The sequence below is a fragment of the Eleutherodactylus coqui genome, chromosome 5 (genome assembly GCF_035609145.1).
Source record: "Eleutherodactylus coqui strain aEleCoq1 chromosome 5, aEleCoq1.hap1, whole genome shotgun sequence".
NCBI classification, from domain to species: Eukaryota; Metazoa; Chordata; class Amphibia; order Anura; family Eleutherodactylidae; genus Eleutherodactylus; species Eleutherodactylus coqui.
This window is the reverse complement of record NC_089841.1, coordinates 174,162,953-174,188,287: the sequence shown is the minus strand read 5'-3', so window position 1 is coordinate 174,188,287 and position 25,335 is coordinate 174,162,953. Positions and strand designations below refer to the sequence as shown.

General features: G+C 41.2%; 1 protein-coding gene across 1 annotated transcript in view; it reads left to right on the top strand.

The window, feature by feature from the left end:
- TEP1 (telomerase associated protein 1) overlaps nucleotides 1-25,335 on the top strand; it is a 74,508-nt gene that overhangs the window by 12,358 nt on the left and 36,815 nt on the right. Inside the window, exons 12-30 of the mRNA XM_066603741.1 lie at nucleotides 1,731-1,893; nucleotides 3,388-3,598; nucleotides 7,249-7,401; nucleotides 8,588-8,674; nucleotides 10,689-10,816; nucleotides 10,898-10,960; nucleotides 14,247-14,390; nucleotides 16,267-16,443; nucleotides 16,561-16,681; nucleotides 17,909-18,036; nucleotides 19,814-19,927; nucleotides 20,016-20,133; nucleotides 20,209-20,412; nucleotides 20,552-20,715; nucleotides 22,459-22,612; nucleotides 22,728-22,907; nucleotides 24,420-24,512; nucleotides 24,606-24,738; nucleotides 24,814-24,967. Of these exons, the coding sequence (XP_066459838.1) occupies nucleotides 1,731-1,893; nucleotides 3,388-3,598; nucleotides 7,249-7,401; nucleotides 8,588-8,674; nucleotides 10,689-10,816; nucleotides 10,898-10,960; nucleotides 14,247-14,390; nucleotides 16,267-16,443; nucleotides 16,561-16,681; nucleotides 17,909-18,036; nucleotides 19,814-19,927; nucleotides 20,016-20,133; nucleotides 20,209-20,412; nucleotides 20,552-20,715; nucleotides 22,459-22,612; nucleotides 22,728-22,907; nucleotides 24,420-24,512; nucleotides 24,606-24,738; nucleotides 24,814-24,967 (2,689 nt within the window). The remainder of the gene's footprint in view (nucleotides 1-1,730; nucleotides 1,894-3,387; nucleotides 3,599-7,248; nucleotides 7,402-8,587; nucleotides 8,675-10,688; nucleotides 10,817-10,897; nucleotides 10,961-14,246; nucleotides 14,391-16,266; nucleotides 16,444-16,560; nucleotides 16,682-17,908; nucleotides 18,037-19,813; nucleotides 19,928-20,015; nucleotides 20,134-20,208; nucleotides 20,413-20,551; nucleotides 20,716-22,458; nucleotides 22,613-22,727; nucleotides 22,908-24,419; nucleotides 24,513-24,605; nucleotides 24,739-24,813; nucleotides 24,968-25,335) is intronic.

The following is a 25,335-nucleotide window of genomic DNA, read 5'->3' as shown; positions in this document are numbered from 1 at the left end:
TACTTAAATAATGTTGGAGTTTGTAGGGACAAGCTCCGGTTGACAAGATGAATTGTAATGACCAGTTCCAAGAGGAATAGCAAAATACAGTGTTTTAAGAAAAGATGATCTATCATTTTTATTTTATGGGAAATACGATTATTTATTAAAATAGTTTGATATGCATTCAATTTTAGAAGCACTTGTTGTTTATTATTTGGGAGAAGGGGTTTGGGGAGAGAATCCATCGTAATATTGCTGACTTCTGCTGTGAAGAATCCAGTTCTATTGCTAGTCTCGCCAAGACTATGTATTGTGTACTTTTATTCTGACTGACAGCTTCCATGACACTTTGTGGCCTGCAGTTAATGGCTCAGATTTTATTACAACTGCATGAAATAAAAATAATTGTTGCTCATAGCAACCAATCACAGAGCAACTTTCATTTTTAAGAGCAGAATACGAGATGAAAGCTGCTTTGTGAGTGGCTGCTATGAGCAAGAAAGACATTTTTTCTCCCTTTCAGACCGTTTCATAATTCTGCCCAATTAAAGCATTGTCACAGGTCATGTGACCTATACGCTAGAAGGATCCATCCCCCTCCCAAAAAAATGGAGTGCTTCTAGAAGTTCATAATTTACTTTTTAAAATCATATCGCATGATATAGACTGTACAACAAGGCTTACTCATATTGTAGCTCCACTACATGCACATTACACATGCACAGCTCCACTGCACGCGCGTCACACACGCATAGCTCTGCACATGGCTGCTTTATGGCTCTGTTGGTTTAGGACCTGTGATGACGTCACCGGCATGTGTAGAAAAAGGTTAAAATAGGTCAGCACATCCCAATAGAAATCAGTAGGTGCACGTCAAACCATGGCTGCAACGTACAATAGAAGCAGAAACCAAAAAACGGCAAGAGGACTCATGATATATTCACTATCAGAGGTATACATACCTATAATTAATACTCTAACCACATTAAATAATGCTAGGTTCTTGGTATATAATTTGATTAAATTACATTGGCCCATCTACCAACGTCCAGGTGAAGTCCAAGCTTTCAGATGGGTCCTAGCGCTAATACCAGGCGGTTTAATCTTAACCGGCATGTGATCAGGGGCAAAGGTCAGAGCCCAGGTGACTGATCACATGACTATGACATCATCACAGGTCTTGTAAGCACATAGCTGCTGTCAGGCTCTGCATGTTTTATGCTTTAGGACCTCTGACGTCACCATCATGTGATCAGGGGCAGAGCATGTACCTTAGTCACCCACAGACAGGTGGTCGCTAGCACTTTGATACAGTAAATGACACTTGTCACTCACGTTAGCACCTCCCTGGTTACCAAAAAGTGACGACTGTAGCTTTGAGCAGAAAAATCATCAGTAAAATGCTCCAGAAATATTTATTAAATGAATTGTATTAGATTAGAAAATGGATCTATTTTTTTTTTTTCTGGAAAAGACTCCACACTTGTTCATGGACTGTGTCTGGTATTTTATCTCAGTACTACCTAGGGAAATGGGATTGAAATGCAATGCTAGACACACCCTATGGACAAGAGTGGCACTGTTTCTGGGAATAAAAGCGGATACTTGTTTCTGATCTCGGACAACCATTTCAAGTATGACTGATAAATCTAAGATGAACATAAATAATCCACTGCGCTTAAATTAAGAGATAACGCATGTATGTGATATATATTCTAAGCATACTCTTTCATCTACTTTTTGCACAGAGGAGCCATTTCCCTCCAATACTGACCTTGTTAAACGAATCCTCAAACGAGTTCCAAGGCTGAAAAGACGGTCTCTCTCTCGGCATGAGCTGAGAGGATGTATGGCTTTTCCAGTTGTCTATCGACGTCTTAAAATAGAGAAGGAAGTGTTGAGGAAAGCCAGGTAAGGATTTGACATCACATAACTAGCACTCAGAAATGGATTGACTTTTTGGGCTTGTTCCCACATGGTGGATATACTGGATTTTCCATAACTGAATTAGTTATGGAAAATCTGCCCCATTTTACAGTAGCAGCATAGGGAATGGGATTTTGGGAAATCCTGTTTACACATTACTGAAAAAAAAGATTGGTGCGTAAATTTGCTTGCAGTGTATGCTTTGGATTCTCAGAGTGGAGTTCAGCTCTTCAAATGAGGGGGTGAAATTTGAGTCAAAACGTACATTTAACCCCTTCCCTCCCCATGATGCAAGGCTACGTCATGGGAGCGAGGTACTTCCTGCAAAATGAGGTACCCTTACGTCATAGGGATAGCGTGAGATCATGACAGATCTTGCGCTATTCCGCAGCGGGAGCTGGCTGTCAGTCATAGCCGGCCTCCTGCTGCAGCATCGGGGGTGCATCGGAGATGCGCCCCCCGCTGTTAACCCCTTCCCTGCCGCAAGCTATGTAGATCGCGGCATGGGAACGGTTCACAGAGGGAGCACGCGATATCGTAGAGAGCCCGACGTCCTGTGTTGCCAGAGCCTATGATCGCTGTATAAGCGATAAGGCATGGCAGGACACAAACCAGAGGGACACAAACAGTGTAAAAAAAAAAAGATAATAAAAATGTAAAAAAAAAACAACATTTTTTATGCTTTTTCTCATATTAGCATAAAAAAATTAAAATGGCACATATTTGGTATCGACGCATCCATAACGACGTGTAAAATAAGTTGCACATGCTTTTTATTCTTCACGGCAAAAAGCGTAAAAAAAGCGCTAAAAAAACAGAGGCAAAATGCTAATTTTTAGCATTTTGCCTCCCAAAAAAAAAGCCGTATATTCCCCAAAATGGAATCCATAAAAACTACAGCTCGTCTCACAAATAATAATCCCTCACAGAGCTCCATACATAAGAAAATAAAAAGTTACAGGACTTTGAATGCAGCGATTTTAGGGAAAATTTTTTTTTTCCAAAAAATGGTTTTTATTGCAGAAAAGTGGAAAAACCTAAAAAAATATAAGAATTTTGGTATAGTAATCATACCGGCCAGCAGAAAAAATATATTGTATAATTTATGCTGCATGATTAACGCTGTAAGAAAAAAAAAATCTTATGGCAGAATTGATGCGTTTTCTCTCTATCATAAAAAAAATAATAAGTTTTACAATCTAGTCTATGTACCCAAAAATGGCACCATCAAAAACTACAGTTCACCACTCAAAAAACAAGCCCTTGTACGTCCGCGTCGACAGATAAGTATAAAAAATTTATGGCTCTTGAAAAATGGAGATGAAAATCTGCCAAAAATCGTGGCGTCCTTAAGCCCAAAATAGGCCCTGTCCTCAATGGGTTAACACATAAACACTTTGACGTGAATTAATACAGAAATCCGCAGGGGATTTATCTTAGGGTTAGCCTTTGTTGGTCACTTTTTTCCTTTGTTTTCAGGATGGGAAAATTTAATAAAGATGTTTTGGAGAGGTATAAGAAATCACTGGAAGAAGCCATTCAGATTTCAGCACGTCACAATATCCCACCAATACCTGGACGTACAGTCATCCTTACTAATATCGATCACCCAATGCATGCCCCATGCAGTGGAGCCAAAGAACTAACTGTTAGCAGTGATGTTAGTAATGGGAGAAGACCTCCGACCTCAGTAAGTTTTCGAACCACAAATTGTATTACATGAAGAAACTTTTATTTTCATAAATGTAAATGTGTAAATAACTTATTTCACATAGTTTTCAACATTTGTCAGCTATACACTAACATGCCAAAAGTCATAGGATGGCAGTATGTAAACTTATTATGACGTGGCGTTTCTTCAGGTGAACACTCACACCTGTATAAGTTGTGAGGTGTTCTCTTGTGAGTGAGGGTGAGCACTGGTCGGTCTGCTCATGGCAAGGCAACGTGAATTATTGCAGCTTGAATGACGCTAGACAGTGGGCTTCAGATGGGTGGGACATTCTATTTTCAGAGTTGTGCAGGCATTTGGCATTCCTCGATCCAATGTCGCATATGTACCGGAAATACATCACTAAAGGCATTACCACCCACAGGTGCTTAGTGATCACTACTGGTGTCATCTGGGTAGAATGTCCATGTGGTCAGACAAGCGACTCCAGTAGAAATCAAATCCACGTTCAATGCAGGAGGTCCCATACACATCTTACACAGGTCAATGCAGCGTTATTTAGCTTCCATCGGATATGGGAGCAGAAAACCCACCAGAGTGTCTGTTAACACCATGACATCGAATATAGCACCTTATCTGGGCTCTTGAGATTACGAACTCAAGGGCCTTCAAAACCCCTGCAAGAGAAGGAGTTCCAAGTCTTTAAGATATCTGTATTGAAAACTAGAGGACTGGCCACATGTGGTGTGGTCTGATGAGTCACAGTATTAATTGTTTTGAGCTAATGGTAGGATTCATGTGTGGTTCCAACTCGATGAGTCAATGGACCCCAGTTTTCAACAAGGCATTGCGCAGGCTGGTGGTGGTTTCATACTGGTGTGGAGTGTGTTCTCATGGCATGGCTTGGATCCACTGGTCTACCTGAACACGTTGACTAGTGTCTGCTATGTTTCACTGCTTTGTGACCACTTGCAGCCCTTCATGGGCTTCATGTGGTCATTCTAACCGGATAATGCACCCTGCTATCATGCCTAACTTGTCCAGTACTAGTTCGAGGAGCATTCTGGAGAGTTCCTATGAATGTTGTGGCCTTCCCGACATGAGCCCAATCAAACAATTATGAGAAGTGGTGGAGAGGTCCATTCGCACTCGAAATCCTGCACCTACAAATACCACAGAGCTGTGAGTGGATATCCAGATGGCATGGCTCAGCATCCCTCCAAACGTCTTCCGTTCACTTGGAATTGATGCCATATCGAGTTGCTGCAGTTTGCAGCGCTAGAGGGGTGCTTTATGATACTTGTTTCTTTCCCATGACTTTTGGCATGTCAGTGTATCAGATTAGAGGTAGGCAACTGATTGCTGAGCAGGAGTTTTGCTTTGTGTAGTATCAATCATACTAAAGGTGGTTATACATCTTAAAAGCTGTTGACTAAATTCTTGATCGGCTGACAGCCATTCCTTCCATCACCTCTCATCCATATACATGCATGTGCTTGCTTTTGCAATAGAGATTGGGGAATGAGCTACTATTGGTCACCTATGGTGGTGGCTTATCTCCATTTTTTTTTTTAATGTATACACTTATTTTCTTATTTAATTTTTCCACATACATTATACTCATAATTTTATTTATTTTACACATTTATATAGCCCATACACTTCAGTGCTGTACCTCTCTAGATATTATCAATGCCTCACACAGTGGTTTTTTTTTTTTTGTTTTGAGTATGTGGAAGAACAAAGTATCTGGAGGAAACCCATGCAAACATGGAAAGAACATACAAACTCCATGCAAATGTTGTCCTTTGGTGGGATTGCAACCCATGACCTCAGCGCTAAGGCACCGTGTTGCTACAAATTTCATACAATAATTGAGTCAAATGTTCTTTAGATTTAAACATTACCTATTAAAAAGCAAGATAATATTTAGACAATACCGATTAGATAAAAAACCTAAAGGGGGGGGGGGGGGGACCTAGCTTAGTGCTAGGTAACATCACTGTACAAGCTTGAAGTGCTATGGCCAAATTGTTTACACTGTAGTTGTTCGAATTTTTCATCTTCTTTGAGAACAAAGTATCAATTGTGTTGAAATCCATCATACTTGACCCTTCTATTCCCTAACATCTGCCATTGTGGGAGAGTAGTGAAAACCCTTAGGTTCCCCTCACACAGCCACTTTTTACAGCGATTAGTACAACGCTCCTATTTTCAATGAGACCGCTCACACAGGCACAGACAGACGCTCAATCGCGGCGCTTTTCAGCGCTGCAATTTACAACCGGTGCATGTTCTATTTTGAGGCGTTTGACTAGCTACACTACTGGGGGGAAAAAAAAGGAATACTCACCTAAGAGGTGCTGTCCGGTTCCCTGCCGCTGCCCTCCGGTGTTCCTGCAGGCTTCGGTGAAGTTGGCAGCCTCCGACAGACCATCTCTTGCTGGTACCAAGGTTGAAAACGCCGCCTCCAGCAAGAAACTGCTCTAATAAGCACTCGAGCGCTGGCACAGCTAATCGGGGCCAATGTTCAATGCACCAATCGCAGCCATTTAATAAAAGGCTGTGACTGGTGCATTCAATGAATGACTGTCATTGGTGCATCAAGCGCTGGCTCTGATTGGCTGAGCAATCTCTTGCTGAAGATAGGATTTTCAACCCTGTTACCAACAAGAGATGGTGTGTTACAGGCTGACAACTTCACCGAAGCCTGCAGGAACGCCAGAGCAGCGGCAGGGACCCAAACAGCGCCTGCCAGGCAAGTATTCTTTTTTTTTTTTCTTCAGCTTCTCTGGTCTGCGTTTTCAGCTGTACTATAAACACTGGAAAACTGCAGTAAACAGTGTTGAAAAATGTTGCGTTTTTGCAAACGCCTGTGTCAGGGAGGCCTTGGGACTATACTATTAATGGGCCATTATCAGTTGATCGGCAGGGTCTGCTGTCTGGGATCCCCTCTGATCAGCTGATTGTAAAGGTCACCATTCTCATTTGAGCGCCATGGCCTCTTCTTGGACTGACATCACATACATCTGTCACATAGGACAGACTTACAATACCAGGCACAGCCACATTACAATCTACTACCCTGTTTTTGGTATGGACGGAAATGACAGCGGCTCTCACCTGAATGTCACTGTTATTTCAAGGATCCCAAGTGGCAGACCCCAGACAATCAACTATTGATGACCTACTCTGAGGATAGGTGATTAATAATGTAGTGCTGGAAACCCCCTTTAAATGCCAAAAATTAGCTTGCCAAAATTAGCTGGTTTGGCTACTTTCATCCAAGTAGACAGAGGATGCTGCTGATCTTCAGATTAAACCTTGATAGACAACAGAAATGTCAGTTACACGTACTACCAAATTGGATGGTGTGATTAAAGGTGCAATTACAACCTTTGTCTCAATACAGAACATGGCTTTACATGGCGAAGGACTAATGGAAGTTGTTATATTGACAATTCCCTTGTGGTTTTTAAATTAAAAAAATATTAGTATTAATATTAGTATACATTGTTGTTTTAAAGGGGTTATTGCACCCAAATCAATTGAATTTGTGCTAGAATAAGTAATGTATGTTATTTGACTCATTGTATTGATGCTTGGAAAGTTGGCTTAGTCATTCAGTACAGACATGGGCATCTTTACATGCGTTCTTCTCTTCATAGCTCCTTGATGTTGCTTTATTGTTGAGCTTCATGGTGAAGGACACGGCAGAAAATGCCCAGCTTATGCTGTACAACGGAGGGCACTGTGCCGTGGTGGACCACTCCTCAAGTCCCCTTCTTGAACGTGTGAGCGAGGTTAAGAAACAAGCAGAGGTAATATAAGGCAGGCAGTAAAACCTGCAGAATATGAAACAAGATTTTCAGTACTGTAGTGGGCTACACTGTAAAGAAAAGAGGAAGATCTAGTTATTTTGGTATGTTTTTGTAGCAAAACCCATAAATTAGCAAAAAACTGTGTAAACTAATGTACAGATTACTGTAATTCATAGATTACTATTTCAACATTTAGGGCTTATTTACACAGGCGTTTTTTCCATGCAAATATGGTCAGATATATATATTTTTTTAATACATCTGTGGTCACATGCCTTTCCATATTAAGCCATTTTATGAATTGCGCCTGCAATGCCATTCCAGGCCACTGCAGTGTATGCAGAGCTGTGTGTTTCTAGCAACACATCCGCTTTGTAACACTGGCACAGCTCCTGGGAATCATCTGATTGTTGGGGGTCGCAGCTAGAAACCCCTTTAAGTAGAGCATATGTCTATGCAGAAGGCTTGGAGCTCTATGTCAGAAAAACGCTGTGAAGGTATTCACTTTTACATTACACAAGAGGGCCATATACACTATCTAAAAATGCGGTCCCTGAGCTGAGACTCAGGAGACCGGCGACGTCTGTGCAGCTTGCGTAATAAATACTAAATGCACAGAGAAAAGGTCCCCTTAAGGCTTTGTTCACACTGGGCGGATTTGCCGCAAAAATTCATCCGGAATTTCGCCGCGGCAAATCCGCCTGCGGCCGCTAATCCGGGTTATCTCTTCACACGAGACGGCGAACCCAGCGCTGTGGCGCGGATTCGCTGGCCGCAGCATGTTCATTTTTTTTTTCTTCTTCCGCTGCGGCCGCACTCTCCTCTATGGGAGCAGCGGAAGAGCGTGCGGCCAGGCCACTTCAAAACCCGCTGCTAAGTGGCGCGGGTTTTGAAGCAGCGGATTCCCGGCGGAAGTCTCACGGTTTTTCGCTGCGGCCGAACCGCGATATTTCCGCCCGGAATCCGCCCAGTGTGTACCCAGCCTTACTCTTCTGCTCGACGTCTTATAATAATCTGTATTATAGCAGTGCAATGTCAGAAACCATTGCAGGATAAAAGTGATTTTAGTGTATGTCCTTACTTAGAGGAAACGTTCACTAATGATATCTCCCTGCATCATTGAAGTACACAAGTCTATTGTAAAGTTTTCCTTTAATTAGCTAATTATGGCATAATTTGCCTTAAGGAAATTCAAAATCGTACACTCCAGGCCCTTGAAGAAGGAAACCAATTAGCAGAATACCTCTCAGGACTGCTTATGAAACGTACTAAGGTAAGATGCTAGACCTGTAAAATTCTGCATCAATGAAGGGGTTGGATATTTTTATCAAAGTAGTTCCTAAAAGACTGTTCAGCTGTACCACATACTGTATTTTTTGGACTATAAGACGCACACCAGGCTTAAACAGGAAAGACTATTTCATACTAATCTAAACGTCTCGGGGGTCCAACTAAGTGGAGGGGCCACCGTCATTAACTTTGATGTTCTAGAAGACACAAGATGGTTAACAGTTGACACTCGACTTCTATTAAACCTAGTGTGTCTATTCAAACAATGGCACAAGCACATAGGTTCACATTATACACAGCACAGCTGCACACACATTGTACATACGCACAACACACACAGCTCAGCAGCATTCACATACACTCATACAGCTCTGCTACATGCGTGCACACATACAGCTTTGCTACATACGCACATGCAGCTCTGCGGCATGCACGCACATTCAGACACATCTGCAGCTGCCATGTTGAACACTGACTTTATTAACACTGAATCTCCACATAAAAGTATAGTAATACATGACCCCCTTTAGCTGCTTCCTGGTCACATGGTTATGACGACATCATTTGTCCTACTGCAAGCCCTTTGATCTTTGCGGTTGTCTGTCCCTTCGTGTACAAAGGAGGACCTGCACCACAGGGAGATATGTGAGTGATCTGCTGGAGGGGAGGACTGTGCAGCCGTGGGATGTATGGCTGCAGAGTTCTCACGATGATCAATCAGTGCACTGTTGAATTATTAAGGCAGCGGTCAGGGGTCTCTGGATCTATCAGACCCCCCTGCTCTGGACAACAAGTCGCAGACGCTTCTCAGCAAGATTTTATCTTGCAGAAAACCGTCTTTTTATATTTAGCAAAATACAGCAAATCTGCAAACCTACTTAACCCAAGTTACTTAGTAGAAGTACAACTGTTGCCCATGCATGGGCTACGTAAGCCTTGCAGAACCACAGTCGCTGCATTCAAAAGAAGCAAGATGGTGGCAGTCATGTGATTTTTATTTTTTTTTTTCTTTCACTGGGACCACTTTCTTGGCTGTAACTGGATGTGTTCAGCACATGTACAGAAACAGACGGCAAGATCTCCTGTAGCTGTGTGTGCACTTAATGCATTCATTCTGGGGCCTTCTACTGAGTAGTTGGGGAAAGTATGAGGACACTTACCTATTTATGTGCCACACTTACTAATTTAGGGCCTTTTTAGGAAATCTTTTTATGTAGTGGGGATGCCAAACACTGCAGCATAGCCCTGCGACATTGTAAGCTAATGCAAGTGAATGCAGTCACATTACGACTCCCAAGGTACCACAGGAAATTAAGACTAGTAAAACTGCTTACAATGCTTGGATGGTGTTGTGAGTCACAATGAGACTACATTAACTTACGTTAGGTTCCTATGTAGTGTTGCGGTACAGCAATCTTTGGCCACACGACACCTGTCACAGCCAGGCTCACAATGCATGCAGTGTGAGGATTAAGCTGTAAATTTGACCAATTGACACCATAATCCTAATTAGTGTACCACTTTTCCAAAGTTAAAAAAAAAAAAAAAGTTTGGTACGCTGTTAGCCAGTAGAGCAAAGAATGATTGTTCTCAGTAAGAGAAACCAAGTAATCTTGTAGATATGATACCTTTTAATGACTAACAATAATACATGATGTTAATGCCAGCTTTTGGACTTCACAAGGTCCTTCATCAAGGCATAATGAAATAGATCCGATTTATATGCATGCCTCTTTGGATCAATTTCATGATGTCTTGATGAAGTACCCTGAGAGGTCCGAAAGCTCGCAATAACATCATGTATTTTTGTTAGTCATTAAAAGGTACCATATCTACAAGATTACTTGGCTTCTCTTACTGGGAACAATCACGTTGTGCCTACTGTATATAGCTCACAGCAGCATGAAGTGGCTGACCGGTTCAAGTGTGTAATATCACTAAAATATTATTTCATGTTTTTGGAAGCACCTTATACTATGATTCAATATTTTATACAGGTAGATACTCTGCTAATTTTTGCAAGCAGTCCGCTAACAGAAGAGTTTAAAACCGTTTTGAAGCATTATCGCCGAGTAGTGAATCCAGACTGTCTCTGTGTGACTGTGCTGCCTAAAGACTCCGGAAGGTACATTTGATTATTCTCTCATCTCTGTGTTATTGTTGGTCATATTGCATGTTGTTACAGTTCTCTTATTTCTGTTCGCAGTGAGGACTCCCTCAATCAGTGTAATGATGTGACACTGTTTGGTTTTACAGAGCAGGTGTTGAAGTAAGTTTAGTCTGTTCCATGTAAAACTTAACTTGGCTGCAAAAAGTTTTTGTTACAGGTTATCGCTCCTAGGGGTGCTTTAGATGTATGTAGTTCATTCAGAGATATTTTGTGTAACCTGGATATTTCAGATCTTTCCTTTCTTCTGTTTTCTGTAAAATGTACAATTTCACCTAATAAGTCATGTGACAACGTTTCATATGTGTGCTTCTGAATTATGGAAAAAAAAATATATTGATGGGTACACTTTAAATCTCAAGCTTGTGTTAATCTGATGGTAGTTACTTCCGTAGTACACAAATAAACTAAATTGTCAGCCGCACTCACCAGTCTTCCAATCATGGATGGAGTGGAATTAAATGCACGCTCCAGTGGGATAAGATCCCAATCCCACAATAAATCCTAAAGTTGCAATGCAAGAGAGCAGCATCAACGGTGTATGGCAATTACAAATTCACCACTTCTCAATCACGGTTTAGTTTATGCCACTATTTGTGTTAAAATTTAGGCACATTGTTTGTCACATGGCCGTCACAAGCTGCAAGCCAGCATATGGTGGATCTTAACAGTCCACATCAATAACCATATACCAATTAGAATACAAGGACTGTCTATCAAAAAAATTATATAGTGTCTACTAAAGTAACCCTTCTGTATAGCAGATACCATTAAATTGTATAGACTACTCTTGGCCATTAGATAATGTACTACACCGTAATAACATCAGAAAACCTTTTGATCATTTTAATGCCTTTATTAATCACCAAGGGGCCAAATGCATCAAAACAACAATCCTCAGAGTGTTCTATTTCAGTCTTCTACCAGTCACTGTGGAGTGAATGTCCTCACGTGCCATCCCTTGTCATACAATCTATATGTAGAATAAAAAAAGTATACAATTAAAGAAACACACATCAATATGCTTCGATGTCAAAACACAAATCAATATGCATAAATGATAAAAACAATATGCAAGTCGCCACGAGAACAACTAGAGTTATGGGGCGGTATTGAACTCTATATTTAAACCTGAGGGAGACAGCGTGTCCAATTTATGTATCCATTCTAACTCTTTTTCTTGAGAGCCCTCTCTCTATTTCCTCCTCTTATATTTTTAGGGATCTGATCAATTACCCTAAAGCGAAGTTGGCTAATCGCATGACCTCTTTCCTTGAAATGTCTGGGAATAGGGAGCTCTATTTTACCTGTCCGAATCGTACTCTTGTGGCTCATTATTCTGGATCTGATTTCCATTGTTGTCTCCCCCACACAGAGAAGACCACAAGGACACGTAATAAGATAAATAACAAAAGACGATCGGCAGGTAAAATGATCCCGAATACGAAAAGACTTTCCTGTATAAGGATGATTGAAACGATCCCCTTTTAACATGTTACCACAGCATGAACAACCCAAGCAGGGAAAGTTTCCCTGCCTGGGTTGTGAGAACACTTGCTGTCCTACCTTTCTGCAAAATAAACTCCAACAGTGCCTGGGTAAATTGTATAGAGGCATTCGGCAACTGGGATTCAACTTGGCGCCCACGCACAGCATGGACACCGTTGGAATGGGATATGATGGTGTATAATGAAGGGACATCAAATGTCACCAATATGACATCTTTCCCAACATCAGCCTGTTTAAGCTTGACCGGAAAGTCGCTGGTGTCTCTAATGTATGACTGTGCCATAACAGCATATTTCCTTAGGGACACGGTCCAAAAATTTTGATGGATTATTAAAGATAGTCTCTACTCGAGATTATTGGCCTGCCTGGCAGTTTTTCTAATCTCTTTTTGGTAATGCAGAAATGCAAGGAACCACAGGATATTTAATACATAAATAATCAGCCAAGGCCTGGTCAATAGCACCCAATAAGAGAGCTTCCTCCACCAATAGTCTCAAACCGGGTCAGATACAGGTCTGTGGGGCCCCTTAGTGATTAATAAAGGCATTAAAATGTTTTCTGATGTTATTATGGTGTAGTACATTATCTAATGGCCAAGAGTAGTCTATACAATTTAATGGTATCTGCTATACAGAAGGCTTACTGTAGTAGACACTGTATAATTTTTTTTGATAGACAGTCCTTGTATTCTAATTGGTATATGGTTATTGATGTGGACTGTTAAGATCCACGATATGCTGGCTTGCAGCTTGTGACGGCCATGTGACTGTTTATATATGGTGCAGACACTGAGCTTTTATAGGCTCCGGGGTGTGCCAATATGGGAGTTCTAGATTATCATATCGGCTCTGATATCAAGATGTGTGCCGCAGATCTCATTCAAGTGCGTGGTTGTCATGGTTACATCCCAGCGTCCATAGACACTGCTGAGCCCACACTGAGTCTAATAGTAAATGTTAGGTTATGTCTACTAGCCTGCGCAAGGGATTTGCATAGACAGACGGAGAGGGACGCTGGAGGTTGTGATCTCGCGCATGCTATTGTGAGTCCGGCGCATGCGCAGAGGTGGGGAGCGGACCCTGATGTCGGGAAGTATATTCTCAGCTGCAGGAGAGGATGGAGCTGCCGTCACTCACGTGCTACCCTATGACAAGGGAAGAAGGAGACAACACGAGTGTTTAGTAAGTTGTAATTAGGTGTATACTGGTGATTGGTTAATGATCAATGTATTGCTATAAATTGGAGGTGATAGCATGTATATGGAATTCAGCTAAGAAAAGACCCATGCTGCGGGTCGAAACAGCTGTTGCTGTATAATATGACCAAGGAAGGAAAATAAAAATAAAAGTTGCTCATGATTAAGAAGTGGTGAGTTTGTAATTGTACAGTCGCCTTGACGCATTATACAAAAATATATATCGAGGCAGATTATTATTGCAAATGTGCCTTGGGTATTACATGCCTTGTATCACACCTAGTATGTCTGTTAGACCCTTTTTTTTTTTTTCCTCTTCTCAAAATGAACATGGTCTAAATGTGATATTGTGTGCCAAACAATGCGCCAAAATTTTAACACAAATAGTGGCATAAACTAAACCAACTATTAGGTGGTATAAAGACTAGGTATGCCGGAGTCATTGCAACACATGTGGCGCATTTTAGGACTTTCTAGTCTGTTTAACTCTTACTGTCCAATACTTAGTGCAATCTGCTGCCTTATGTTTTACTATTTGCACATGCCTGTAGCCTTGCCCTGATTATCGTCTGTATTCTATTCGTCTTATATGCTGCTTGTTGTAACTTGGTTAATTAACCTGAAATTACATTAACTTTTTTTTTTGTTGATCTGCATTATGCTTATTTACCTGGATTTCCATAGATATGTGTCCGAGAGAGGAACTGCCCGACTATTGGATCATGTGGAGAAAGTTAATGAAAGATTCAATATTCCAGAAGACCCAGAGAATGTCAAAAGGAGACATGCAGCAACTAGCAGTCTACTTACCTTAATTCCGAAGCAGAGGTAAGTAATTTTATCACAAGCCAAGTTGTTTGGGAAAACATGTCATTCTTTTAAGAAGTAATATTAAACTTTGAATTGTAGACGGTTTTTAGAGAAACCGCATACAAGAAGAGCTTTCATCTGGACAAGTTTCTTTTAAGTTGGCATACACCGTGTATAATGTGATTTGTGAAGGGTTGCCTCACCAGGAAGGATCAAGCAGGCTAAATTTCAACATTTTCTATCATTTTGGTTCCTTGGAGTTAAGCCACTGACTTGCAGTGTCTTATTCCGCTTTTCACAGTGAAATACACCTGCACATTTGGCTGATCCATATTTGCACATTTATCGGGTAGACCTAAAAGAAGCTTGTTCAGCCGGCAGCTATTTCATGTCTATGGCCGCCTTTAGATTTGGAAATCTATTAAACCTGGGCTAGTGGATGTAATGCACCCCGTAGTCCCAATCAGGTGGATGGATAGTATGTTTCCACATACGCCTCTCCCTTCTCTTGGTATTTTTATTCATTCAGTACAGACCGTTCATGTATCATTCTTCCTTGCTACCCGGGTGGTGACGAATATTTCTATTGGCCACCTGGGCTATCTAGTGTGTAGAAATCTGTTGGTTGTACCATTTTGAGCATTTTATGGATGTTTACTCTAAATAACTAGATTTTGTAAGAACTTGCCGTAAAATCTTTCTCATCTTGTTCATTGGGGGACACAGCTCTGACCTTGGGTATAGCTTCTGCAACTAGGAGGCGACACTAAGCACAAAAAGTGCTAACTCCTCCCACCAGCTACACCCCTCCTGCAAGCAACCTGCTAGCTCAGTTTGTCTAAAAGCAGTAGGAGCAGCCAGTAGGATATGACAATAATGGATAATAAATAACCATACTCACGAACTGTAACTCATTCAAACACCGTGTGCGACTGCACTGAGGATGAACAGCCAAGAGGAGTATATGTTACAGAACTAATACCAGACTGGGTGGGTGATGTGTCCCCCAATTAACAAGACGAGAAAGAGATTTTACGGTAAGTTCTTACAAAATCTAGTTTTCTCATCTGTATCATTGGGGGACACAGCTCTGACCTTGGGACGTTCTAGAACAGTACCCAAGGGGGCGGGAAAATATAAGAAGTCGCGTGTGTAAGGAAGCAAATACGCTCCTTAACTTCAACTAATGTTAATGGATGTCTAGGCATCCAGCATGCTCAGAGACAGAGCATAAAGGGCCCAAGTACGGCCCCATCCACCCTCCGGGAGAAAGAAAACTCCTGACAATGAGCTTCCGACGAGTAATATGAGCTGTAACACGGCCTGAGAATATAGTATCCCTGTACTGCCGTGAAGCAGAGCCATTGCCAGGAGTCCATCTTGGAAACGCAGGAGTCCACTCGGAGTTGCCAGGAGTACCAGCAGCGAGCCATCGTGATTGAAGACTGCTACCTGCACCGGAAACACGCATAGTGCCAAACACACGGTTATACACCAGCCCATCCTGCCTGCGGCAAACGCAGTACACGTGCCCGAAAACCCCTGCAACGTTTAAAAAAACGCGGCTGGTCAGCGGGAGGGCATACCCGTGTGCGACAAACAAATAGAATGCACAGCAGTAAAGCATATCAGTGCAGCAAGGTATAATATTCTGCCCGCGAAGCAGCTAGGGGACCCAATCGCGCAGCAACAGAAAGTCGCGTGGTGGCAATTCGAATGGCCGGGCCAATAAGTCACCTGGCCATGCTGAGACAGATCACGAGGGCGCGTTGGGAGATGTAGGCGCGTGGCGCCATGATCAATGGCTGCGCCATGCCATTTTCAAACGGCTGTGCGGCACCATTTTCAATCTATAATGTGTATATGTATGTATAATTTTTTTTCTTTTCTTTAGGTGGCGCAGTGTACGTGTGTTTATCTCCTCCACATTTCGTGATATGCACTCAGAAAGGGATCTGTTGATTGGACAGGTGATGCCACAATTGCGCCAGCGTGCTGCTCGCCACTTTCTCTCACTGGAGGAAGTGGATTTGCGTTGGGGAATTACAGAAGAGGAAACCAAGAAAGACAGGTTAGATATAAGATATAAGTGAGTAAAATGGAGATGTGAAGGTCAGAGGGGTGTGTAAGAATGGTGAAAACACTCGATTAGTTCTCTGCAATGACCTATTTATGTTTTTGACATTAGGCAGTTGTCTCTGTGTCTTTCTGAAGTTGCTCGGAGTCAAATCTTTATTGGTATCTTAGGAGAAAGATATGGCCATGTCCCCAAAACCTACTCCGTTCCACTCCTTCCTGAGTATCAGTGGGTAAGAGCCTCTTACTGTTCAATGCAAAAGACAGAGATTATGCATGTGTAGGAGACCGTCAACAAGTGTTTCCACTCTAATTACAGTTAAACACAACAGCCGATGACTTAGGAGCATGTCTCATTGCTTTATACTCTCAACACTTAAGGACCTGGCCTATTTTGGCCGTAAGGACACAATGATTTTTTGGAGGGGATTTTCATCTCCACTTTTCTAAAGCCATATCCTTTTTTTTTTCTTTTTTTTTGTCAGTCCACATGGCCATATAAGGGCTTGTTTTTTGCGTGGCTCATGATTTTTTTTTTTTTATAATGTATTGTAATACTTTTTATATTTGGAAAGGGAGGAAAAAAACTCATCAGCTCTACCATTGCGTTGTTTTTTCTTTACAGCGTTAATCACAGCATAAATGACATGATACATTTTTCCTGCTGGCTGGGTGATACTAAAATAAATATGTATAAATAAAATCTTTTTTTTTTTCCATCACTGAATTAGTATTTCCAAAACATTTTTATTTTTCCATTGACATAGCTCTGTGAGGGCTTCGTTTTTTGCATGACTAGCTGTAATTTTTATTGGTACCACATTGGATCCCTTTTATTGCAGTTTTTTTTTTTTCTTTAGATAGTTCACAGGGAAATAAGTCAACAGAGCTTGAACTCAGCATCCCAAGGTCACTGTGCTAACCACTACACCACAACGTTATTCTTAAGAGAAACTGCTCAGTACTAACTGCAATCTCTGGGAACAGAGAGCTGATCATAGCATGTGTCAGCAGCCCGTCGTAGCAAAGACTGACCGGTTCCTCAAGAGACATATATTCTGTGGATTATTCTAGCTTTTCTAGATCCTTTTCAGTGATATCATTGCTTTCAATAGTAATCACATGTCTGGCATCCCATCGGCCCTCTACGATTACATAAGGGAGGGCAAACGACGTCTTTACATGAAGCAAGCTACATTGATCACAGCATGTAAGGGGTTAAGAGTTAGGATCAGGGTTCCTACCAGTCCCTGCTGTTGCAGCACGAGGCCGACTGTCAGTCATAGCCGGCTCGTGTGTGTGTGTGTGTGTGTGTGTGTGTGTGTGTATATATATATATATATATATATATGTATATGTGTATATATATATATATATATATATATATATATATATATATATATATATATATATATATATTACTATGAATCAGTATTCTGTTGCCCTATTTCTTTTGGCAGATTCAAACATATCCTGCTGGACGATCCATCACCGAGTTGGAGGCCATGCAGTTTTTGCAGAACTGTAAGACCAATAAATCAGGGCATCCAAAAGCTTTCTTCTACTTTAGAAACCCTGAAGTCATTAGGTAAGAAAATGCATTAATGACTATATATGAACATGTCTCTTGTCATAGCAGATTCCAATATATGGTTTCAGGTGGAAAATTAAATTGGCACTCCATGTTGAGCAAACTTGTGCATATATCATAACTAACAAAAGTAAAAATTGCTTGATTTACCAAAAATGACATTTTTTGGTAAAAAATCCCTCTAAAGTGCAGGAGTCGCTAAGTGTTGTATTTTAGCCCAGTGCTGGATTCAAGCATACACTGCTCGGTACTGCTGTATAACAGTCTCCATGCTTTGAGGGTGTGCTACAGAGAAAAAGAAGATCTCCCACTCTCCTTTTTGTCCAGTGTATGTAAGCCCTCATAGCAGCTAGTCTCCACCCACCAGCTCAGGGAAAACTGAGAATTAGCGATGGAGGCTAAATAGGGAAAAACTGGTGAAAAATGCCTTATCCGAGTCAGATATAAGCCAGAAATAGTGTTATTCTTCATGTACACACAACACGGCTAATTCTGAAAAGTCACCTGCAAGTGTGGGTACACTTTAGGCGAGTTGTGCCTGAGAATGTCAGGTGGTGCAATGTACGTTAGGCAACACATGTACACCTGTCTGATCTGCATGGATATGTATGTATGTATGTGCATTATGTCCTTTCCTCGTCAATGATATGGATAAGAATAGGATATGAAGCACATTTCTTTTCACACAGACCATCTGTTTATGTGAGAAAGCTCTTGTGTATATAGACTCATAGGCTATTATAGGTCTGTGTCTGTGAAATACAGACAGCTCACGGACCGAAAAAGGCTATTTGAATAAGGCCTTAATGTTGGGGGGGGGGGGGGGCAGGCAGTGGGATTTGGTTTCCTTCTCATCATGGTCTGACGTGTTCCCAACTAATAGGATTTTGTAGGTTTTATAATACCCTGAAGAGTAGAGCTGTATCTACCTGCCATCTCAGAAATGTGTTGGGAACGTACAATGCAAATGATAAAGGGGTTGAGTGGAATACTTTGCTGGAGTGGAAATTTTTGCCATGAAAATAATTAATGGACATACCAATATCTCCTTATTACTACACTGTAGAAACCATAATGCTACAAAGTAAATAGGGATGTACAATTAAGGTACACATTTTTGGTTAGAATACGACACCACCGTTGTGGATCATATGAGGATCTGAGAAGAATTTCTCATGGCTTATACTGGGAACCCCATAGCTCTTCAAGGCGCTGTCCCCATCTTCTACATTTTTGGTTAGGGTTTTCCTTTACACATAACAAACTTGGTAGTAAAGTTTGGCTTAAATACCATATTGTTTTTTATTTTTGTGCAATTTATGAACTGTTCTAATCTACTCTAACCTAGATCAAAATTTGTTAACACTGATCTCCATAAATTGCAATTATCTTTCTTGGGGTGGTTTCACATCTGCGCTGGGGATTCCGCTTTTCTGCTCCTTTCAAGCAGCAGGAAAGAGGTATCTCCGCGGCCGAACTGTTCTGTCTTTGTACAGAACCGAAGTGTGCCGGATGGACCCCATTGACTGGGGTCCGCCCAGCGGCCTGGCTTTTGGACAGAAGTAAAAAGTGCTGCATGCAGGGCTTTTTCTCCTGGTCTTTTCAGCCATATCTTCAACGGTACTTCTGGTCGCAGGTACTGACGCAGATAAGAAACCAGCCTTATTCTCTCCGGTGTTTTTTTAAAAAATTTTTTCCTCCAATAAAACTTTATTGAAACAATTCAGTGTACATATACAATGGAGGGGACTCTGAATCTATTCTTGCCATCCAGGTCTGTGCCCAGCCACTGGCTTTCAGATTTTGCTTGTGAATCTCAAGAAGCTGAAAAACGTATGTTGGACTTCAAGGACAGAATGGGCAAACATCCTGCTGTTATGAAATACTTGTAAGTTTCCAGCTTATTTTATGTGCCTGGAGCTGTACATTGAGATTTCTGGTTTATAAGCTAGTTGTGTTTGAATTTTCTTGTGTAGGTACTCCTGTCAGTGGGGTGGTGAAAATGATGGGAAACCACACATCAACGCACTAGAGGACTTTGGAGCTAGGGTTGTAAATGATGTGTGGCAAGTTATTGAGACAGATTATCTCCAGGTATGTATCAGTCATATTTCTGACTTTTATTTTCCTCTTCCACAACATTAACAGATTAATGCCCATTTCTCTTAGGAAGGGCCAGATGTGTCAGAAGATGATGAAGATCAGCTAACTCAGGAAGGCTTTCAGGAATGGCATGAACGACATTCTTTTGCCAGAAGCAAGCAAGTTATGCAAGTGTGTGCACAGATCCTTGAGAAAAGACAAGCCTCTCCATCGCCCGGGAGAGTGTTTCTGGTGATTGGAGAACCTAGCCAGGGCAAAACTGCCTTTATGGTAATTGTTTTAATCAAATTAATAAAGGATGGATTAGTGATGATCACCAGTAGAGTTTCCCGAAGTGTGGTTGATGTTGGAGAATGTGCTGAAGGTTCTGCCTATACAATTTATGTATCAAGTATTTTCTCCATTACAGGCAGACCTTGTGAAAGAACTGAGACTTGTAAGTTCAGCATCACTCATCCATTATTTTACGGGGGTAACTCAAAGGTCAAAGGATGTAGAAACTATGCTAAAAAGTTTTTGCAGGCAACTTAATAAGCGTTTGCAAAGAGAAAGCAAGTGCCTCAACTCGTACAGGTTTGTATTTCTATATTTTTTATCGGACTTATGAAGGCATGATTAATAATAAGTGGGGTCATCACTGATGGACTGATGTGTCAGCACACTGGTTCAGTCTTTTCTGGTTAGTGCTTTAGTCAACCCCAAAGAGTTCTGCTGCTTGCTGTAATCCATGTCTGGATGAGCCAATGTGAGGCTTGTGCAGTCATAGGAAATACTTTCATACATATGTATATGTGTATATATAATGTATGCTGCTTTTTTCCAAACACAGCGCCACCCTTGTCTATGCGTTGCCTGGTATTGCAGCTCAGCTCCCATTCACCTCAATGGAGCTTAACTGCAGTACTACATTCAACCCAATGGACAAGGATGGCGCTGTGTTTGGAAAAAAGCAGCCATGTTTTTCTAACTCGGAACAACCCCTTTAAACGAGACACCACACCTGGCACCTAATGAGCTTAATTGGCCAACTTAAACTATGAATGGGTGTAGTGTGAGCACGCCCTTCTCGCCCCAACTCCAGGATCCCAGGATCTTTTTCCTGGGTGAGTGTAGCAAAGAGGAAAAACAGGGAAAAGAATGTCCTGACAGCTACCAATTCTTCACTGCTGGCTATGATCGCTTCCTATATGGGACTATGAAGAACTGATTCACTGTCAAAGGCATTGTCCAGCTCTCTGATGATGAGGTGTATGTGCCTTAAACCGTGATGTTTGTTCCAGATACTCGTGAAGTGTTCCTATAATCCATACGATTGGCTTTACTCTATTTGGAGTAACCTCCTGCTAATAGGTTGCGCTAGAGCTATAGTTTTTTCACCTCTTTCGGGCTTCACACTTGACCCATTGTCTGTAATTTGGCCCCCTACTGGGGTAAATACGCCCCTCCAGTGGCCACTCTGCCACAATATATTTATTCAGAATCAGAAAAAGTAATATTTAGTGTCTTGGACAACATAAATGTTACGGAGTACATTGAATATTATGGAATATTATTTTTTTCTGATTCTGAATTCCTTTGGGACTGACTTTTGAAACATGTTTTCTGCATGGGTGCTGTGATATAATCTGAGGTTTATTAAGAATTTGAATGGGAGGAGGCATTGAAGATTTCCATGGTAGATTTGCACTGGCTAAGATTGCATATTACTCTACTGTAGAAAAACATTTTTCGAAGACTGGCAAAGGGCTGATGCTTGCATTGCTGGTCTTTAACAGAATCTATCACCAAAATTCCCTAATTCTCTGTCTTTGGAGCCATCACTTTCGAATCACATGATAAATCTATTCTGCACTATGTGATTTATTTTCTTCCAGTAACTTACAGTTCACCGTAGTTGTCCTGGATGTTGTTTATGGATCTTAACAAAATTGTTGCTGATGGACATGTATTAGGGGTACTGCCTCTAGTCCAACTCTTTGTTAATAGAGGATTTAGCAACTGGTTGGTCGATCGTGTGATCTCACATGCTCTACTGAGCTACATTGAATCTGATGGTCACTGCAGCTCCAAACTCACTCGGACACAAACCGACCATTTAGGCTCATTCACTTCATAGTATAAGTTCCTAAAAAAACGGCATAAAAACATTATAAAATAAAATATTTAATTTGCTTGGATGGAACTTACTGGTTAAAAAGAAAGAGGGAAACATTCATGCACTGACATACGCTGCTATAATATGTTATACATGGGGATGATTAAAGTAAATGCTCAATCACTAAATGGAAAGTTGTTGTCTTTAATGTATTATGACAGGGAAGCTTTAGCCGAGTTTCAGGCGTTGCTTCTTTTAATTTCTCACTCTTTGAAGCGGAAGGACACATTGACGCTATTGATAGATGGGGCTGATGTCCTGTGTGGATGTGCCGGAGAGCTCACTTCCGACTGGATCCCAGATTTGGTCCCTCAGGTACTAAGTTTCTTCTTTCGGTAACAAGGCAGACTGACCTCTTTAGAGGTTAGAGAACTAAGCCAGAACTTTACGTTCATTGCTATATTATACTAGTTGTATTTTGTTTCTACAGAGAGTTAACGTTGTTCTGAGTGTAACTGAGGGATCCCCCTTATGTGGCACCTTACGTAAACGTAAGGGCATCACTCTCATTCCCCTGGGGAGATTGGAACCAAGTGAGCGGGCAGAGCTGGTCAGAGGAAAACTCGCGGTCTATGGAAAAAAGCTGGAAGAATCTGCCTTTAATAACCAGGTCAGTTGTTGGTGCTCCTATATTACATGGTAAATATGTGGTGTACTGTACCAAGTCCTCTTGCTTATATTACATGGTAAATATGTGGTGTACCAAGTCCTCTTGCTTATATTACATGGTAAATATGTGGTGTACAAAGTCCTCTTGCTTATATTACATGGTAAATATGTGGTGTACTGTACCAAGTCCTCTTGCTTATATTACATGGTAAATATGTGGTGTACTGTACCAAGTCCTCTTGCTTTCTTATGTAGACTAGCACTTAATTTACACTCATGTAAGGCAAGCTCTAGATTCTACATAAACAGAAAATAGTATTTATATAATTCTTTACTTATCTTTGAATTACATGTAAATTATTTTGTATTTAAAGGGCTTTCTGCTTGTTGACAGACAATTGTAAACTCCTGAAAAGTCCATAAAATAGGGGACTTTTTTCCACTGCTTGAAAAAAAAAAAAAAGTCTATCCATCTATCGCCATGCTTTTTGTGAAGCTTGTAGAAGTTATTGTGACTAATTATAATCATTTTGCAGTTCCCATTGAATTCTACTATTGTGTTCCTATCAGTATCTTGGGCTATAGACATGTAGCACTTGTAATGTTTATGATCCATTATGGTTTTCCAGTTTGTCCATAAAAAATGTTGGGTGGACGTTACTTTTTTGGATACGATGCCCAGGGGAAAAAAAAACAAAACAGACAAGCCTGTTCTAAATAAAAGATTCTGATGGCCTCCTGTTTTTGTCTGAGAGAAGTGCATTGTGGGAGTATTAATGATGGTGTCATACAGCTAAATGTTTAGATCACCTCGAACAGCAAAACTGGTGTCCGTTTCTAAGGGCAACCAACAAAATATTAAAGATGGCCGTCTACTGTATGTAGAAAAGCAGAAAGAAACAAATAATAAACCTACAGAGAAATAAATTAATTGCAATGTAAGGCCGGTCTCGCACGACCAAATTTGGATTGCGGAATCCCCCTCGCCGACAATCCGCGGTGTTCCGTATCATTAACAAGAATAGAGCATGGCATAGCCGCTCACATGTGAGCAGACAGCGATGTTGATTTTGCGGAAATAAAATTACAGCATGCTCTATTTGTGTGCGGATTTCGCACGGACAGCTTCTATTGAAGACATCCGCAATTGACATTGCAGATTAGGTTATGGGTACCTGCGTCATTGCTTACCGATGGTGCGGGGTTAAACAAAAATTTGAGAAAAAATCTGTACTGCGCATGTCCAATGCCAAGTGTCCGCGGTCATCTGCTAAACAGATTTAAAACGTCAGGTAGAATACAGAACCAATCAACACCATTTCATAAGAAAATCCTATAATACAAACTCTTTGCTGTGGCAAATTGCTTTGGACTTATTTTTTTGTTATGTTATAAATAGTCAATTGGTTTTACTACACTACAATCGCAAGCTATGTCATGAACCAGATTCTTCTCTACATAGGTAAAGAAGTAACTTCCATTCACTAACTTTTACTTATTATATTTCATGCAGATGCGACTTTTGATGATTAAGAAAGGAACCCATGACCCGCTCTATCTAACCCTGGCCTGCGAGGAGCTGCGAGCTAATGCTGTCTTTGAGAAGGTTGGTTATCACTTCATACACATTTTCTCATCCTGCATGTATTTAGTCTTGGTCATGACATTATCTTTCTATACTGACTATATACTTGTGTAGCTCTCTGAGGATATACAGAAGTTGCCAGCCACCCTTCCACAACTTCTTCAGAAGAGACTAAGTACCTTAGAAGAAGAACATGGAACAGAAAATGTCACTGTTGCTTTGATTGCCATTTGCATTTCACGAAAAGGTATGAACACAGCTGCCTATGGAATTTACAGTACACCAGCCAACAGTGCTATACATAATCTATATGCTCTTTCAGGGCTTTTGGAGAGAGATTTACTCCGGATCCTGAGTTCACTGCAGCAGATTAGGTCTATATGCACCGCAAACTGGGCTGAAATGTTGGCTGCAGCCACTTGCACAGACAATCTTCCCATGGCCACTTTTTCACTGCTGCTCGGGGGACTGAGAAGGTGAGACCATTGAAGTTATGTTATGTGCAAACCCTTTCCTTGCTATATTAACAGGACACAACAGCTCTCCTGACATGCTTGTTTTAACAAATACTTGCATCCCACATGAATTAACACGTTTTCCTACAACTCTGAATTGTGTCGTACCTCTGTTATACAGGGTGCGCTCAAAAAGACATGATGGTATAGCGCACAGGCCTGTGGGGTCCCAAAACATGGACTTCAATTTTGTGTTGTGGCCTCTGTGAGAGAGTAAAACTCAATTGCACAGTTGATGAGTAGCATGCAAGAAGCAAACTGAAGTAAGGAAAGTGGCCTCTTTCTGCTACGATACATGCATAGAGCCGTTGTTGGACCTGTGTTCTATC